An 18140-nucleotide genomic window follows, 5' to 3' on the forward strand; every position below is an offset into this window, starting at 1 on the left:
TTAATCAGAAGGTCAGCGGTTCAATCCCCGGCTCCTCCAGCATGTCGAAGTGTCCTTGGGCAAGAAACTGAACCCTGAATTGCCTCTGGTGGCTGTTCCACTAGTGTATGAATGTGTGTGAATGTTAGTTTCTGTTTGAGCACTTAGGCTCAATGAATGAATGTGAATGGTGAATGCAGATGTAGTGTAAAAGCACTTTGAGTGGTCGAAAAGACTAGAGCATTTACATTTACCCTCCCTCATTACACAAATACACATCACTTAATATGCTTAAATCCAATAAGAATTCAACTTTTACACAGCTGGCAGTTGGGAAAGATGCTTGAAAAAATGCCCATTGTCAAAATACTTGCTTAATAATTGTGCACACAGTGTAGCGATGTGCCAGCAAATGGTAGTGTGAAAGAAGACTCTTAGCTAGCAAGATCTAAAATATCTCAATGTTTTATGAGGTAGGAAATGCACTCTGCAGGTTTGCGAGACCAGTGTGTACGCACTGAATGCAAACAACTTGAATTAATGGAAAAAGAACATTGTTGAGAAGAAAACTCCACAGGGATGCTTTATGGTAATCTGTATAGCTAATCTTGATATTTTATATGCACTGGTAGTTCTGTTAACACTTTTCACACTGAGGATACTACAATCATTTTTTACATTACAAAAAACCTAAACAAACAACAACTGTGTGTTGCAGTGTAACCCGTAACTACCTGGACTGGCTGACTAGCATGCCCTGGGGTACCAACAGTGAAGAGAACTTATTATTGGAGAGAGCCAAAGATGTTCTGGAAGAGGACCATTACGGGATGGATGATGTTAAGAAACGCATATTGGTCAGCAAATGCACACACAAGGGCTAGGGCTGGGCAATAAAACAATAATGATAATTATTGTAATCTAATTTTCCACAGTGACAAAATAACAAATATTCAGTATATCGTCAATAAATGTTTGATTAAATTCATTTGAATCACTAACAAATTAGCATGTAATTTTTCTATTTAGATATTTATTTTGTTGAGTAAAAGGGACTGCTAGAAGATTTACTAATTATATTTTTTGCAAAAAGATCTGATCATAAACACTGTTAACCATCTGGTTAAACCTTTAAACTGGAAAGAAATAATGACTTGATATTTATTGAGATAATTATCGATATCGAATGAAAACATTTTTGGCCATATCGCCAAGCCCTAACACAAACACATTAAAAGAACATGCATCTATCCACACGTGATCAACTGTGGAGCTTTTCTAGTAGAAATGAACCTGACTTCATCTCTGTCTTTGTGCAGGAATTCATAGCGGTGAGCCAGCTGCGTGGTTCCACCCAGGGGAAGATCTTGTGTTTCTACGGTCCTCCAGGTGTAGGAAAGACCTCCATCGCCCGCTCCATAGCCAGAGCCCTCAACAGACAATACTTCAGGTTCAGCGTGGGAGGCATGACTGATGTGGCTGAGATTAAAGGACACAGGTCTGGAAGTTTATTCTGCCAATTTTACTGAGTAACTGGGACAGTATATGCATTATGTACAGAGGTCTGTCTCTGGTATTGGGCAGGTGAGGGGCGGGAAAAAGGTCAAGAGAATTGATTGGGGTTGGAAAGCTGGATAAGGATAGGTAATACTAGAATTAAGTGCACATACATTGTGATTAGTTACAATTAGAGATGCACAGACATGGAATGTCAGGGCTGATAACTATATGTGTGTGTGTGTGTGTGTGTGTGTCCAGGAGGACGTATGTTGGAGCAATGCCTGGGAAGATTATCCAGTGCCTGAAGAAAACCAAGACAGAGAACCCCCTGGTGCTAATAGATGAGGTCCGTATAGTGATGCTGCTCTTGTACTTCAGTCTGATGAGTTCATTTACATTACATTTACATTAATTCATTTAGCTGACGCTTTTATCCAAAGCGACTTACAATTGCTATACAAGTCAGAGGTCGCACGCCTCTGGAGCAACTAGGGGTTAAGTGTCTTGCTCAGAGACACAGTGGTGGATGTCTCACAGTGGGAATTGAACCCAGGTCTCCCACACCAAAGGCATGTATCTTATCTATCACTCACTTTGCATTTTGTTAATTGAGATATATATAATCTTTTAACATTCTGAAAGGATTCTTACTTGAAATAATTTTCTACACCTGCCTAAAACCTTTGCACAGTACTGTATATTGTCAGTTAATACATTTTTATTCGGTTAAAATCTTAACAGCAATTTATCGATTAATCATCACTAGTTTCATCATAGGGTAGAGGTGATCACTCAGAACAGCTTTGTATTGCTTTGCAGTGACCCTTTCTTCTAAGGGGACAAGTAGATGCAAACCATACCAGTAATGCCCCACAGCATAACAGAGCCACTGGATCCCCTGACTGTAGGGGTCAAACATTAATGCGTGCACTGTTCTCCTGGTGTATGCTACACATGCACTCACCCACTAGTAAACTAAATAGTTTTTCACATCTCTGTAGACCAGTGCTTATGGTGTGTGCACCACTGAAATCTCAAATGTGCATTCATTTACAGCCCTAGTGTAATTTCCCTCTCTCTGTAATTGTCGACAGTCTGTTCTTGCCGACGCAGTCTGATCACGTCCTGCATTGTCAGACACCTGAGGAAGAGTTGCTCTTCTGTTTTTCCTTACAAGCACAAGCATCACGATCATGTGCACTGTCAACAACTATTTCTGTCCCTATTTACTGATGTCTTTCCCAGAAATCTAAATGCAGATGTCCCTTTAGTCACTGTTCCTACTGAAACTCTAGCCAGCTGAGCAGTCTTCGACTGAAACTCCTGCCATCCGTGCCCCAACAGTGAACCCTCGTTCAAAGTCCCATCTTTTGTTCTTGCCATCTTGATACAAAATCCGAATCAACTGAGCCTACTCAGCATTTTGATACATGCCACAGAACATGATTCAATGTTAATTGCTTAATCACGCACATATACATACATGCATTATGTTAATGATACTGATGAGTGTCTATCTAACCTGTCATTACCAGGTGGATAAGATTGGTCGTGGTTACCAGGGCGATCCATCGTCCGCATTACTGGAGCTTCTAGATCCTGAACAGAACGCTAACTTCCTCGATCACTACCTTGATGTTCCTGTAGATCTGTCAAAGGTAGGCGTGTGTGTTCTTTATGAAGAATTCCACAGTCCTAATGAAAACTACATAAAAAAATGCAGTTTTTGTAAGCCCCACCTATCTGTCTGCTCCACTAAAGGTTTTGTTTATCTGTACGGCAAATGTGATTGACACCATCCCAGAGCCTCTCAGAGACAGGATGGAGATGATCAATGTATCTGGATATGTGGCACAGGAGAAACTGGCTATCGCTGAGGTAACACCAACTTGTGTCTCCTCACTGATAATGTAGAAAACATAAAATAATGTTGTTAGGGTTCAAACTCTAAGGGGGTAGAACCATATTGAGTTTTTGCCGGTTAATTGGTGTGCTTGAAGTGCAGAGCACAGAGCTATGTTTATGATTATTGTTGTATATTTTTAATCAAAGCAGATTCATTTTTTTTCACAGTTCAGAAATCAAATAGTAAATAAAAATGCAATATATCTTACTAGTACATTGTGTTTTAAAGCTGTGTTTCTCTGTGTGTCTGTATTTACAGCGTTACCTGGTCCCTCAGCTCCGCTCTCTGTGTGGTCTGACCGAGGAAAAGGCCTCAATCTCCCCTGACGCCCTCAGTCTACTCATCAGGCAGTACTGCAGGGAATCTGGAGTCAGGAACCTGCAGAAACAAGTTGAAAAGGTACAAAACTGTAAAGCTCTGTTCAGTCTTTACCAAACCAGGGTTCACATGAACCAGGGCACTCAGAACAAAGGTTTTGGTCTCAATCAGCAGAACCAGCAGCATGGCACAAAAAAACCCCTCTGTACTACTTCATCCTTTAATAAGGTTGGGACAGGAAAAGAAAGAAAAGAAAACCACCTGCTAAATTAATCTTAAAGTCACTGGTATGAATGGAAGAAACATATTTTCTCAAGTTAATGGCACAGTCACAGGAGACACAGTGTTAATCCCTTTTTCATCTGTCAGGTTTTCCGTAAGGTTGCATTCAATATAGTCAGCGGTGAGCAAACCGCAGTGACCGTTACACCTGACAACCTGCAGGACTACGTGGGTAAACCTGTTTTCACAGTGGATCGAATGTACGACGTCACCCCACCAGGAGTGGTTATGGGGCTGGCATGGACTGCTCTGGGTGAGACAGATGCTCACACACACACAACATATGGGTGTTAGGGCAACAACAACCCTGCCCCTATCAATATTGAGACAAAACCTACCCCCGACACACAAACACATACACGTGTAACCTAGATCTGTAAGATCTGCCTGCATTTTGTGCTCTATGTAGGAGGGACGACGCTGTTCATCGAAACATCGCTGCGCCGTCCTTCTGGAGGAGCGGACCCTAAAGGAGAGGGGTCACTGGAAGTTACCGGTCAGTCAGGAAAGCCTTATTCAAAAACTATAAGTCTAAATCAAAAATGCATTTGGTATTTAGGATTGGGCATTTAATATTTAGAATTGGGCATTTGGCCATATTGGATTGGGCATTTGAGCATTTAGGATTGAGGAGTGTATGCAAATAAGGGGCGTGGCCCAAACACTGGAGGCTGGGTTTGAAACTGCTTGTGTGCAGAGGCACCTTATGGTCAGCAGGGGGAGCTCTGAGTGCTAAAGGGTACACTGCAATGAAACCAAACAGAGCGAGTGAGCAGTGCTGGAGGGAGGATTATACTTTATAATGTAATAAATTCAACTTGATGAAAGCGTTGTAACATTTCTGTGGCCTCACACAAAGTCACCAGTGAAAGGAACGCTATTGGTCTGGATATCATTGGATAATCCGTAATTCATTTGTAATTCATAAACAAAAACATCTGTTATTTGTTTCAAAACAAAAAATGAAATCACCTAAATACATATTTAGTCTATATGTATTAATACATATTAAAATACATACTTTGAAATTATCCTTATGCACAAAAGCAGTGATAAGCTGATTTATTTATTTTTTTTTCCCAGAGGAGAGGCGTTTACCAAGGCTGTAATTTGAGTCCCACACTGTTTAACATCTACATAAACTAATTAGCAGTGTAATAGGACCAATGTATAGCGCCAGGACTCCAGAATCAGAATCAGCTTTAACTCCAACTCCAACTCCAAAATGGAGTAGTCTAGTCTTGGTTTTATGCAGATGACCTAGTGCTGCTGTCCCCCACAAAAGAGGGACTACAGCAGCAGCTTAACCTCCTGGAACAATACTGCCAAAATTGGGCCCTGACAGTAAAAAACAAACAAAACTCAGATCATTTCAGATCTTTCAGAAAAAACAAAATGCCACGACACAAAATGCCACTCTAGGTAACACCACCCTAGATCACACAATGAACTACATCTACCAAGGCCTTCAGGGAACACCTCTACGGCAGTGAATGCACAAAAAGAAATAGCTTGTGGAGCTCTCTATGCAATTGAATAGAAATTCTATATTAGTATCCCAATTAAAATCTCCTGTAAAATATTCGACAGTGTTATTAAGCCGATTGCACTCTGTGGAAGTGAAATTTGGGTTCCACTCACATGTCACACACACCTTTCTCAAGCCAGCACTGCTTTACAAACACCAGTTGGAGTAAATCAAATGATCACTCAAAGAAAAAGTACTTATTTGGAATATTGGGAGGAAGAGACAAAAACCAGCACAAACTAGATTGGTATCTGGCCCTAAACAGAGATTATGAAATGTCTGGATATCAAGCAGAGGCAGCTTCTTACAAGTACAGACTCATTGATCCTTGCAGTTGAAAAAGGGAGACCTAAGAAGTCCTGGTTACCGAGAGTCTATGAGCACTCTACCACAGGGGAGGTGGAGACAGAGACATGTAATACCTATAGAAGCATTACAGAGAAATATTTTGAGAAATTCCATCCATTAATAATGGAATTTAAAGAACTTGAAGATAACAATAAATTAAGAATAATCCTAGGAGAAGGACATATGGCAAACTTTGTCGCCAAGTAATTGTTCCTGTGTCACTACTTAACAACTATTGCACTTTACATTCGACGCATGGCAGGTTAAATCTTGTTTACTTTTATTTGTAGTTTAGGTTCTATCTGTATTTGTTATTTTTTGTTTTTTTGTAATTTATAACTGCTAAATTGAATTGATTGGTTTTGACTGGATTAATCTTGTCATATTTAAATGTAAACTTTTTTGGTTTTGTTGGAAACCGCTTTGGCAACATTGTTTAAATGAAACATTCATGCCACTGAACTGAACTGCATGTTAAAGGTGTTGGTACTCCTCTGCAGGTCAGCTGGGTGATGTTATGAAGGAAAGTGCAAAGATCGCTTCAACCTTTGCCAGAGCCTTTCTGATGACCCAGGAACCAGAAAATCACTTCCTGGTTAACTCCCACCTGCACCTGCATGTCCCTGAGGTAACCATGGCGACACAGTACTATAAATAAATGACTTACTGATTACTTTGCTAGGGATGCACTGAAAAGAAAATTCTTGGCTGAAGCCGAATGTAATTAAAATATTTGCCGAACAGGTACATTCGAATTTTTGCTTTTTTTTTTTTTTTTTTTACCATTGCATAAATTAAATAGTCAAAATGTGCCTTTTACTCAGTGTTTCCAACAGGATTTGGAGAGACTATGGTGGGTGGGTCCGAGGCCCGAGAGGGTCCGGTAAAGTAAATTCTCCATTTGTGTCCATTTATTTTTAATGGACACATGTGATGTGTTTTATACTTTCTGTGAATATAATCCAATTAATCTTATTTCCATCCTGTATAGACGCCTTATTTTAAAAACCGGATGTTGTCACATGTGTATCCTCGCGCTAAATTCATCAAGTCCGACCCAATTTGATATATAAAGTTGTTTGTGGTTCTCGTATGGTGTAACATGAAGGCTTCACAGCCTCTCTTCAGGTAGGACTCTCATACTGCAACACTTGTCTTTGTAAAGAGAGAAATTGACAGGATAAAGTCCCTAACCTGCCTGTCAGCTCGCACTCTTCCATTTCAGTGGATTTACCATAAAGGCTTGAATACGTGTGCACTCCAAATATATGTGCAGCTAGCTTAATCGCCTTCTCAGAAACGAGTGACAGAAACACTTAGTGGTTCAGACCCTTTGTTGCCTTTTCTAAGAAGTCAGCCACAGATGGGTGGATGTGCTAGGAGACAATTCAGCAGAACAGTGTCTGCAAATGGCCATTTTTGCGTCTTTCTTGAACACTTTAAAATCCTTCCACACTGCCATGTCAATGTAATTGTTCAGTAAAATTTAATCAGTCTTAGGCAGAACACTGAAAGTGCTTTTTTGCTGTATTCGGCCGATTAATTTCGGTGGCCGGACATTCGGTGCATCCCTATACTTTGCATAATATATATATTTTTTTTTTAAATACTTTTTATTTGTGTTGCATTTTTCAAAATATATAGATTTGAAAATATTCTGTGCTAGTATCAAAAATACACCGTGGCTGACAGCAATGCACATTCCTGTCTGTTTGTCTATAACTGTCACTTGTTTCTAGGGGGCAACTCCTAAGGATGGACCAAGCGCTGGCTGCACCATTGTCACAGCACTGTTGTCCCTGGCAACTAGCCGGGCGGTGCGTCAGAACGTAGCCATGACTGGTGAAGTGTCACTGACCGGCAAAATACTGCCAGTAGGTGGAATCAAAGAGAAAACTATTGCTGTAAGTACAAGACACACACACATATGTGTGTATATGCCTGTGTTTATATATGTGTATATATGCATCTATATCAGGGATGGAAACAAACACCCGCCAAATGCGGGTGGATTTAGGAAGGCTACCTGCTACATTGGCAGCTAAATATATTCAGCAGACTGGCATTCTTGTTGGTTGTGTGTCGCACTTAAATTGGTCCCCGATGTACTAAAATCGTGTAACACATGGATTAGGGGCATTCATTGGTTGTTGTTTATGTTCTTTTCATGTTACTTGTGTTTGTTAGATTTATAATGGGGTGGGCGACAGGAGTTGGGAGGGGATAGTGTAGCCGCTTTCTCGCGCATATATATATATATATATATATTTACACTTTGGGCCCAATATGGACATTTTCACTTAGGGGTGTCCTCACTTTTATTTTCCAGTGGTTTCAATAAAAATGTGGGGGTGTACTCACTTTTGTGAAATACTGTGTATGTATTTGGGGGGGTCTTGCTGGATGAATCCACAAACTGATATTCCAATCCTTAGACCAAAAAGGCAAAAACATGTTATATAGCTGTATTTTCTTATCTGTCAGGCCCGTCGTGCTGGTGTGACCTGCATCATTCTGCCATCTGAGAACAGGAAAGACTTCTCTGACCTGCCAGACTACATCACAGAGGGCCTGGAGGTCCACTTTGTGGATCATTACAGACATATCTACCCCATTGTCTTCCCACAGATCCAGTCATAACTTGCTTTCAACTATAGTGCTAAAACCACACCAATATGGACCAAGACATCTTTTTATAGGATTCCAGAACCTGTTTGCTACCGCACAACAGCAGTTGTCATTCTGGTTGTAGAGAGTAAAATCCAGTTATTACTTTTGGACTGATTCTTGTAAATATGCAGTTTGGACCCTGAGGTCCTGCTGTGGAGGACACAGGACCCCCGAATGTAGTAAGACTGTCATCTGATAAGGAGGACATCATCACTGAACTGAAACCTTTCAACCAACTGTGCCAAAGATGGACATACACAGTAAAGTGATGGTGATGATGAACACTGGCTTGTCATCACAGGATATGATCGATGAGTAGAAGTTGGGGTGGCAACTTTGCTGCTAGGTAGCTTTTTACCCACAGCTCTCTTTATGCAGGGCTGTGAGTGGACTCCATAGATTTCCTATATTATTTTATATTATTATCGGCTATTATTTGTGATGATGTTGAAATTAAATAAACAACTCTGCTGGCTGCTGTTGTCTGTTCTAATCAACCTGAGAATGGATTTTATAAATGTATTATTTTTCCACCTGCAACATAAAGTATTTGATGGATTATTTTGAGAATGTGAAAAATTAATTAAAATCAACTCTGTGGATTAAAGTTAAAGCTCAATAAATATACTGAACTATTAATTTGGAATTTTGGTTACTAATTAAATTAAAACTATAACAAAATTACAATTAATAGATAGTGGATTGAAGGAGAATTATTTGGAGAATATATTCATTCAAAATTACTACTACTAATAATTACTCTGGGCCCTCATCGCACAGTACATCTCTGGAGCAGCCTTCCTATCACAACAGGACATTTACACCACCAGGGTAATCAGGAGGGCCCACAACATGAGCAAAGACAGTACACACCCACGACACAGTCTCTTCACTCTTGCCGTTAGGGGGACACTACAGAAGTGTGAAATCGAGGATGAAAAGACTATCGAACAGCTTCAGAGTCTAGAACAATAATTCCAACACTACCTGCCCCACTCTCCATCACTCCTATTGACTTTCTGTAGCACAACGCACAGAGCCTCACCCTTTGCACTAAGGTTGTTGTTTCCAAATAATCTCTGCTGCACCTTACTTTATTCAGCAGTCTGTATATATTCTTGTTTATTTTAATTAATACGTTTATATTTAGATATTGACATAATTACATATTTATTTTTTACGGGAGACCTGCAAAGTAAGATTTTCGTTGTATGGTCTAAAGCCGTTTTTTTCTGTGCATACGACCATAAACTTCTTGAACCTTGAATACACAAGCATTTATTTACAATGTAAACAAAACAAAAACACACAAGATGAAACTAACTAAATGCATTAAACTAAAACAAAGAGAACATACAGAGCTGTGTCCCTGGTAAGGACAGTGGGGTGAGTGTGAGAACATGTGGTCAAACAAAGGACTAAAGGTGTTGCTGTGACTGAGGAATGTAGTTACATAATCTCACGTTAACAATGATCAGTTAATGTTAGAGATAAGCTTTGAAACTCTCCATAAAGCCTGGGGCGAGTTCAATCTCAAAACGTCTTTTCCGAAGGGAAGGTACAGAGTGGAGTGAAGGTGGAAAGAGAGCGAATCAGATTCAGAAGGAGCTTTATTGCCAAGTAGTGTTTTACACATACGAGGAATTTGCTGTGGTGATAAGGTGCTACACGTAGACAAACATGCAGTCAACATAAATAAATGAAGAAATATATAAATATGGAATAGAAGAACAATGTTGCAGATATATACACATGTGCATTATTCTGGGTCTGTGCCGTGCAGAAGTAACGCAACGGAAGAGAATATTGTGTACATATAAATATATAAACTGACAACATAAAAATATACAACAACAAAGATCAACAACAAATATGTGCGACGTGCCAGGTCTGTACCCGACACGAGATGAAGCAGTATTTACATGTGCAGAGACATTTGTATTATTTGAAAAGGGGGAGTGTCAGTGGGGGACCCGGGCCTTGTTTATGAGGCTAGCTGCAGACGGGAAGAAACTGTTTTTGTGGCGAGAGGTTTTGGTCCTGATGGACCGCAGCCTCCTGCCAGAGGGAGACAGTTTGTCTCCGGGGTGGGAGGAGTCAGCTGCAATCTTTCCTGCACGCCTCAGAGTCCGGGAGGCGTACAGGTCCAGAAGAGAAGGAAGATTGCAGCCAATCACCTTCTCTGTGGAGCGAATGATGCGCTGCAGCCTGCCCTGAACAGAGCTTGTGCTGCTGTTTTTATCAATGAGGTGATGTAGGTGATATATCATTGACTAATCAAAGCTGTTTTCGCATTGGTGTGACTTTCTTTTCTGAGAAAGTGAGTTCAGTGACAAAAGTTGACACTTGACAAAAGTTCAGCCAAGATCACAAATGAACAACCTCAGCTCCATGAGGTCAATGTGATCCCAACAGAAGTATATAGCTGCATTTTTACCAAAGGAATTATACCCCAGAACTAGGAACCTTTGGAGGAACTCACTGCGTTTCCACCGGAGGGACCAGGGTCTAAATGTAGTTCTGGGGTCTTCATTTTACCCCCAAAAAAGTCCCTGCTTGGGGGGTAGTACTTTCCTTTTAGTTCTTCAAAAAGAGATCTGGAGACTTAAAAGTCCCTGGTAATTTTGGTTGAAAAGCGGCTTATATCTATATAGGGGCGGCTGTTGTTCAAGAGGGAGAACTAGTCAGGTCAGTGGTTCAATCCCCGGCTCCTCCAGTCTGCATGTCAAACTCTGCACCTCCAAATTGCTACCAAAGGTGCTCCATCGGTGTGAGAGTGTGTTATTCCATTCTGATGAGTAGTTGCCACTGTGCATGGCAGCTATGAACATGTGTGAATGGGTGAATGTGACATGTAAACCACTTTAACTGGTGGGAAGACTAGAAAGGCCTACAGTCCGTTTACCATCAGGGATGGAAAATCCACCCAAATGCGGGTGGATTTTCCATTTGGTGGCTAAATGTTGGAAGCATAGAAGGATATCTCTTTAACAGTAATTAGCAGCAGACTGACAATGTTTGTTGTGTGTCGCACTTAAATTGTTCCCCGATATACCAAGGGATCTAAAATTGTGTAACACACGGATGAGGGAGGTTCATTGGTGGATGGTTCTGTTCATTTCATGGTACTTGTGTTTGATTGGTGTAGATTTGTAAGGGGGTAGCCGTTAGGGGACAAGGTACAGGGGTCAGGAGGTAAAGAGGGGAGAGTGAGATGTAGCCGCTTTCATATGGAGATCAGCGCGGAAAGAATTATTCATACTAAACAAAAGTTTGCAGCATTATCTCGCAACCATGTGTGTTTTCACATTACCGGAACCAGCGGTGTGTTAAAAGACTGTTAAGTGTAACGTTAACACAACCCAGGCATGCCGGCTGTGGCTGTCACCAACTTTCCCGGCTCAGAGGTGGATCAAGTTGGACCCCCCTTTCCGGCTCCGTACCTTTCATACAGTGCAGCGAGCCGGCAGATCAGCTCAATACCCCCGTGAAAGAAGGCAGAGTGAAAGCTGGCTAACGTTAGCTAGCAGCGTAATGTGGCGACATTTAACCTTACCGCCAAGCCAACAAAAAAAAAAAATGAAGCAGAGGAAAAGGAGGCTGAAGCTGAACATAAAAAAATAAAGTTGGTTGTCTAGTCAGAGTCAGACAGATCTTCTAATGGCTAAGCTCATTGTTATGAAATCTTATGCTTATCAGTTTTGTTCTAGCAGTTTTTGTGGTAGGCCTACTAGCTGTACCCTTTCACAGCAGAATTTCTTTCTTTGGTGTGGATGGGCAAACAACCAATAAACTACCCTGGATCTTGATTGACATGAAAAGTGGCATTGGGAGAAATGGAATTGTGAAATAAGAAAATACTGACTGTGGAATTTCATTTGATGTTTGTTTGTCTATTAAGGTCTTATTTATTTATATTACTAATATTGAACACTTGGGGTCCTGTGTAGAACTCAAGGCCCACTTATTAGCTTTTTGGGGCTGTCTCATTGAGTTGAAATTATTTTGACATGAGGTCAAGAACGATTGCTCACATTTCCATTACAACAAAATATCTGTTAAGAGAGGCATAAAGGAACTATGGTGGATGTTCAGGCACAAACTCCTCCTCCAGGAAGTCATACATAAATACAAAACATAAATCCTGTTTGGGGGAATTCCTTAGTGTTGCTCTAAAGCAGGCTCTAGGCTTCCTGGGTTTGCACTAGAGGCTAGAAAGTTTAGGGTAGTCTTTGATGCTGTGCTTTCTGCTTTGACATCTGATTTAAAAATCTACATCCTGAAAAATAATAATAATAAAAAAAAAACAGTGCCTACACAGTTTTAGGGAAGAATTTGACTTGTGTCATCAGTGGGCAGGGAGGCCAGTCTGTATCTAACATAAATCACATGGCACACTCTACAGTAGCTATAGACAAGCTTAATACAAAGTAAATAGGCTATAACGATATATATTTTATGTGTGTTTTAATGTATTTTGTCAGAGTGTTAAAATATGTCCGACTTTGCACATCTGCAGTGCGGGTTGACGATGGATGGGTGGATGTGATGCGGCTTTTATTGTGAATAATTGGAGGCGGAAGTGTTTCTCCTGTTGCTGCGGAGGAACCCGCGCTTGACTGTGGTCCTCAGGATCAGCGTGGGCTCATGAGAGGATGCGCTGGGAGAAAGCGGGGAGTGGGCGAACAGCTGGGTGTTGGGATTTAACAGAGACACCTTATCCGTTTTACACCGGTTTACACTCTGCTGCTGGGTCCACCGTCCGGCCTGCCGCGGTCTGACGCTCCGCCTGGTGCCTGCTGCCCGTCGCTCGGGCCCTGTAGAAACATCCATCAGCTGCTGTTCTGCGTTCAGATGCCTGGAGCTTCATCTTCATCACCGAACAGAAAATCTGAATCATTTGGATCGTCTCAGTAAGAGCGGATAAGAAGGCGTCGTGCTGCGCAGACATCAGTACGGAGTGCCCTCCCTCCTTCCTCAGCGAGGTATGAAACAACAACACGTCGGTGGAATGATTCTGCTAACGTGTTTGTATAGATTGAGCTTGGACGTCGTTGTATTGCTGGAGGTTTCTCTACACTAAGGCCATGTAGGCTAAGCTCAGGTGGGCATGCAGCCTGCAGTGCTTTGCTGTTGTTTACTGTGACTGTGTGTTGGCTCAGTCTGTCCAGGTGGCCTGCAGCACCGCTGGATTTTCAGGATTACATGTAATTACAGTGACTGCATTTCTCTCTGTGATGGCTTTATTGTTAATTAGTCAATGGGAATGATTGCTGTTTTAATATATTGTTCCACAGTGTGCAACTAGCCTTTACGGTGCCCTAATAAAAACTGGACACTTGAAGAATGATCAAAATAAAATCACAATAAAATAAGAAAGTAATTCATTAGGGGTCCAAGCCCGAGTGGGGCTCGAACCCGCGAGCACCGGCGGAGCTGGGAACCCTATTGTAATCGTTCTGGGGTTTTTTTGTTTTCTTTTCTTCCCTAAAGAAAACTCATACTGCGGCCTAGACGGTAAACAGTACAGACGCGAAACTCATAAGATAGGTCCAGGTCACCGCAATGACCCCAGGCACAAAAATTCGCACAGTTCTACCTCTAGGGGGCGCTATAAGCAAGGTCAACACATTTGGCTTTGGAACTCCCGCATATGCATACGAAGGTGCATATCACAAACCTTATATCCATGTGTTCGGGGGATCGACCTGGATCTTGTGGTATAGGCAACGCCCACTTGAATTTTTTTCACAAAATTGTGAAAACTGAAAAACCAAATTTAATTAACTCCTCTGAAGCGGCCAGTCCGATCAACACCAAAGTTGGCACAGACGATCTCTGGACCAAGCTGATAAAAGTTTGGGCTCCCAGATTGACATGCGAAAAATTGTTGGAATTATAAGCTAACAAATGTTTGCGCAAAATGCAAAAACAGGAAGTGATGTCATATCTTAGGTTTGGAATGGCAGATCGACACCAAACTTGAGGATCTTATGTGGCATGCCCCCCTGAGGGGCTGTGCAAAATTTGGTGCAATTACCTCCTAGGAAACGCTATTTAACACAAAATATTTGTTCCTTTATAACCACAAGTCACATTAACATGAAATCTGAGGTGAGTTGTTCAGGACAGTCTCCTGACTCCAGTCACCAAAGCTGACCCTAATATGCCCATAGGTGGCGCTGCTGTTATTGCACATCAAAGATGTACAAAAATTCCCATTGACTTAACATTCATTTTATATCTCCATAACCACAAGTCCGAATGATACCAAATTTGTGTCATATGTTCCGTGATGAGACCTGAAAAATTTGGTGCAATTAAGCTTATAGGTGGTGCTATAATCGAAACTCAAATACCGTGGGAAGCAAAGGACATTTTGCCTCGTAACTACCGCACAGTACATCGCACATTCATAATAAAATATCGCGTGTTTGGGGGATGCTGCTGAATCGTATGGGATAGGACACGCCTCTGTGCGATGATGTTTTCTTTTGCAACATTGCCACAACTGAAAATCCTATTTTAATTACTCCTCCGAAAACGTCTCTGGACCAAGTTGATAAAAGTTAGTGCTCTCCAGATTGACACCAAACGCTCTAAACAGGAAGTAATGTTTTATCTTAGGTTAGGGATGTCCGATCTACACCAAACTTGGGGACCTGATGTGGCACACCTTCCCGAAAGGCTGTGTGAAATTTGGTGCCAATTGGCCAATAGGTGGCACTGTTAATTAATGTACTCCTAGACATACATTCATTTTTTTTATCTCCGTAACCACAAGTGTCTTTAATTTTATTCTTTCGTCATTTATTCACCATGGGTCCCCGAAACCATGGCGGGGCGCCGGCGTCGGCTCACGCGGCTGATGCCGGGAAGCTTGGACCCCACTTATAACTGCTTGCAGTTCTAGTTTTCTTTATTTTTCCTCATGCTATTTTTTACCCCTTAATATTCCAGATAAATTTTTTTTTTTTTTACAGATTACCATTTATTATATATATTCATATAATTTTTTTCAATTTAGACATTTCCTCTGCTTTTGTAATTATGGGATTGTTGTATGCTGGACAGAGAGGACCCAAAAGCAACGCTCAGATGAAACAGGGTTTATTAAGGGAATAAAGGGGTGAGGAAGTGGAGGTGAGGGAGATGGGGATGCCGGGGAAACACAGGCACAGGGGGCCGAGGAGCAGGTGAGACCACGGTGGCTGAGACGAGGGAGCTGGGGGGGCACGGGAGAACTGACCGGGGGTCGGTGGAGGAGTGTGGTGGCACGCTGACTGCGACGCATGAGGGGAAGCCGGGAGGATGCCATGGAAGGCGCCCGAGGGGAGAGGGCAGGTAAGTGAGCCCGGCCGACTGGACGGAGGTGAGTGAACCTGGAGGGAAGACCGACAGACAGGGTTAGTAATGGGAAACCAGAGAACAGAGAATGTGGCAAGATCAAGAAGCTTGAAGCAAGCTGCTGCACCAGGTCAGCAGCAACGACAATCAAGCGGAGATTGTGTGGAGAACCGGTGTTGAAATACTGGCAGAAATGAAGTTGATTGCTGGCAGGTGTGACAGGCAGAGGAGTTGGCTGATGAGTTGCAGGTACGGACTGTCAGCTGGGCTCAGGAGCAGAGAGAGGGGGAGACACAAACAGGCAGGCCAAAACACAAGGGAAAAACAGAATCACAAGAAAAAAGGAGAAATAAACAGGACACTCACAGCCGGGCTGCCACCACAACAGGGATTTTATAATGCTGAAATGTTTAATGGCACTGTATTTGTTATTGTAATTGCTCAATTGTTATTTAGTAGACTGTATGCTGTTAGGATTTACTGCTGCACATTCCATAGGCTACTGAGCTTTTAGCTGTTGTCAGATATTAGAAATAACTGAAAGTCATCAGATGTTTAAGTTTAGGTACTTGCTTTAATCAAATAATCTTAGTAACAGTCCACGTAGAGAAATGTTTCTCAGGCAAACAGCAGCAGAACTCTTTAGTGAGTGATGCTGTGCAGTTGTCCAGCTCTGAGAGAAAAAAATATATTAGTAGAGCAACAAATCACCCAAAAGGCTTTAGTTTTTGAGATACCCCTAGCTGAGAAACCACAACCTTTTTATTTTAATAGGGTTTTACAGATGATTTTAAGAGCTGCGTTAATAAGTGATATTGGGCGATAACTGGACGGGAGTGTAGGATCTTTGTCTGGTTTAAGGAGCAGGCTGATATTAGCAAAGTTCATTGTTGGAGACAACATGCAAATGCATCACAGAGTACGGTCTAGACCTGCTCATTTATGAAAAGCGCTCAGAGATAACTGTTGTTGTGATTTTGCACTATACAAATAAAATTTATATGAAATTACCAACCTATAGAAATATTTCCCAGAATTCCTTGTAGAATTCAACCGAAAAACCGTCTGGCCCAGGGGCTGGCTTTATTATTCGGCATATTTAAGAGAGTTTCATGGAGTTCAGCCATTGAACAAGGAGAATCCAGAGCCCTGATCTGTTATCATCTAACCTTGGCAAATCTATATTATTCAGAAATGCATCGATGTTAGAGCTCGATGGATCAATTTGTGATGTATATAGGTTTTTATAAAAATCTGTGAATGCATTGTTGATTTCTTCTGGGAGTCCTTTAAGGAGGAAATTCAGTTGGTTGGCTAAGAATCTGCTGGATTTATTGCCATGTTCAAAGTTCTCCAAGCGTAGTCTTTGCAACTGAAATTGGGTCTTTTTATTAATAATTTCATTTAATTCAAGTTTTGATTTTCTCAGATCATTCAGCATGTGTTCCTGTGGGGAGGCAGCAAGGGCAGTTTCTAGTGTTTTTATTTTTTGTTGCAGCTCAAATTCACGAGATCTCTCTTTCTTTTTTTTTTATGATGAATAGGAGATTATTTTACCTCTCATGACTGCTTTTGCTGCCTCCCAAAGAAGACATGGCGAGGTTCCTTGCAGGTCATTAGTTTCCATATATATTGTCCATTCCTTTTTGAAATAACTTAATAACCCTAACCCATAGGTGAAGGCAAACTGCATACCTGATAGGCCAGGGAAATAACGATCCAGTTGCTGATGGTGTGTTTAGAAACACACCAGCAACTGGTCTGCTTTCCTCCACCGGGAAGACCTCAGAGTGTAAATACTCAGTGCTCTGACAGGGCAGTGCAGATGAAGTCTCCCGTCCTCCGCCGTCACATGAGGTGGGGGATGAAACGCCTGCAGCACCATGGACCCTGCCAGTCTGGCCGGAACCTTAGGGACATAACCTGGTCAAGGGTGCAGGATGGCCCTGACCCTCCCCGGGGAAAACTCCAGGCATCGGGGAGACACTGAAAGTGCCTGGAGATCCCCCATCCTCCTCAGAGAGGTGAAAGCGAGGAGAAAGGTCATCTTAAGGGTCAGGTGCTTGGCCTCAGCCGACTCCAGGGGTTCGAAGGGGGCCTCAGCCGGCGCTTCGAGAACAACTGCCAGGTCCCAGGTGGGAACCCTGGAACGAGTCACGGGTCTCATCCTCCGGGCTCCACGGAGGAAGCGCACGACCAGCGGAAGCCTCCCCAAGGGCCCATCACTCAGAGGGGCATGGAATGCTGCAATGGCAGCCACAT

General features: G+C 42.0%; 2 protein-coding genes across 2 annotated transcripts in view; both read left to right on the top strand.

Annotated features, from left to right (window-relative positions):
* Positions 1-636: 636 nt before the first annotated feature.
* On the top strand, positions 637-9006 carry lonp1 (lon peptidase 1, mitochondrial). The gene is made up of 11 exons (XM_046049186.1): positions 637-836; positions 1299-1477; positions 1738-1825; positions 3015-3137; positions 3241-3357; positions 3644-3784; positions 4073-4238; positions 4395-4481; positions 6362-6489; positions 7601-7765; positions 8346-9006. The coding sequence occupies exons 1-11, from the start codon at positions 732-734 to the stop codon at positions 8499-8501; spliced, it is 1455 nt and encodes a 484-aa protein (XP_045905142.1). The 5' UTR covers positions 637-731; the 3' UTR covers positions 8502-9006.
* Positions 9007-13153: 4147 nt separating this feature from the next.
* The window catches only part of LOC123970833 (leucine-rich repeat-containing protein 24-like), a 36948-nt gene continuing 31961 nt past the window's right edge, over positions 13154-18140 (top strand). The window contains exon 1 of the mRNA XM_046049174.1: positions 13154-13516. The gene's annotated coding sequence lies outside the window, so the exon portion shown is untranslated. The remainder of the gene's footprint in view (positions 13517-18140) is intronic.

Source organism: Micropterus dolomieu, linkage group LG05 (genome assembly GCF_021292245.1).
Source record: "Micropterus dolomieu isolate WLL.071019.BEF.003 ecotype Adirondacks linkage group LG05, ASM2129224v1, whole genome shotgun sequence".
Lineage (NCBI taxonomy): Eukaryota > Metazoa > Chordata > Actinopteri > Centrarchiformes > Centrarchidae > Micropterus > Micropterus dolomieu.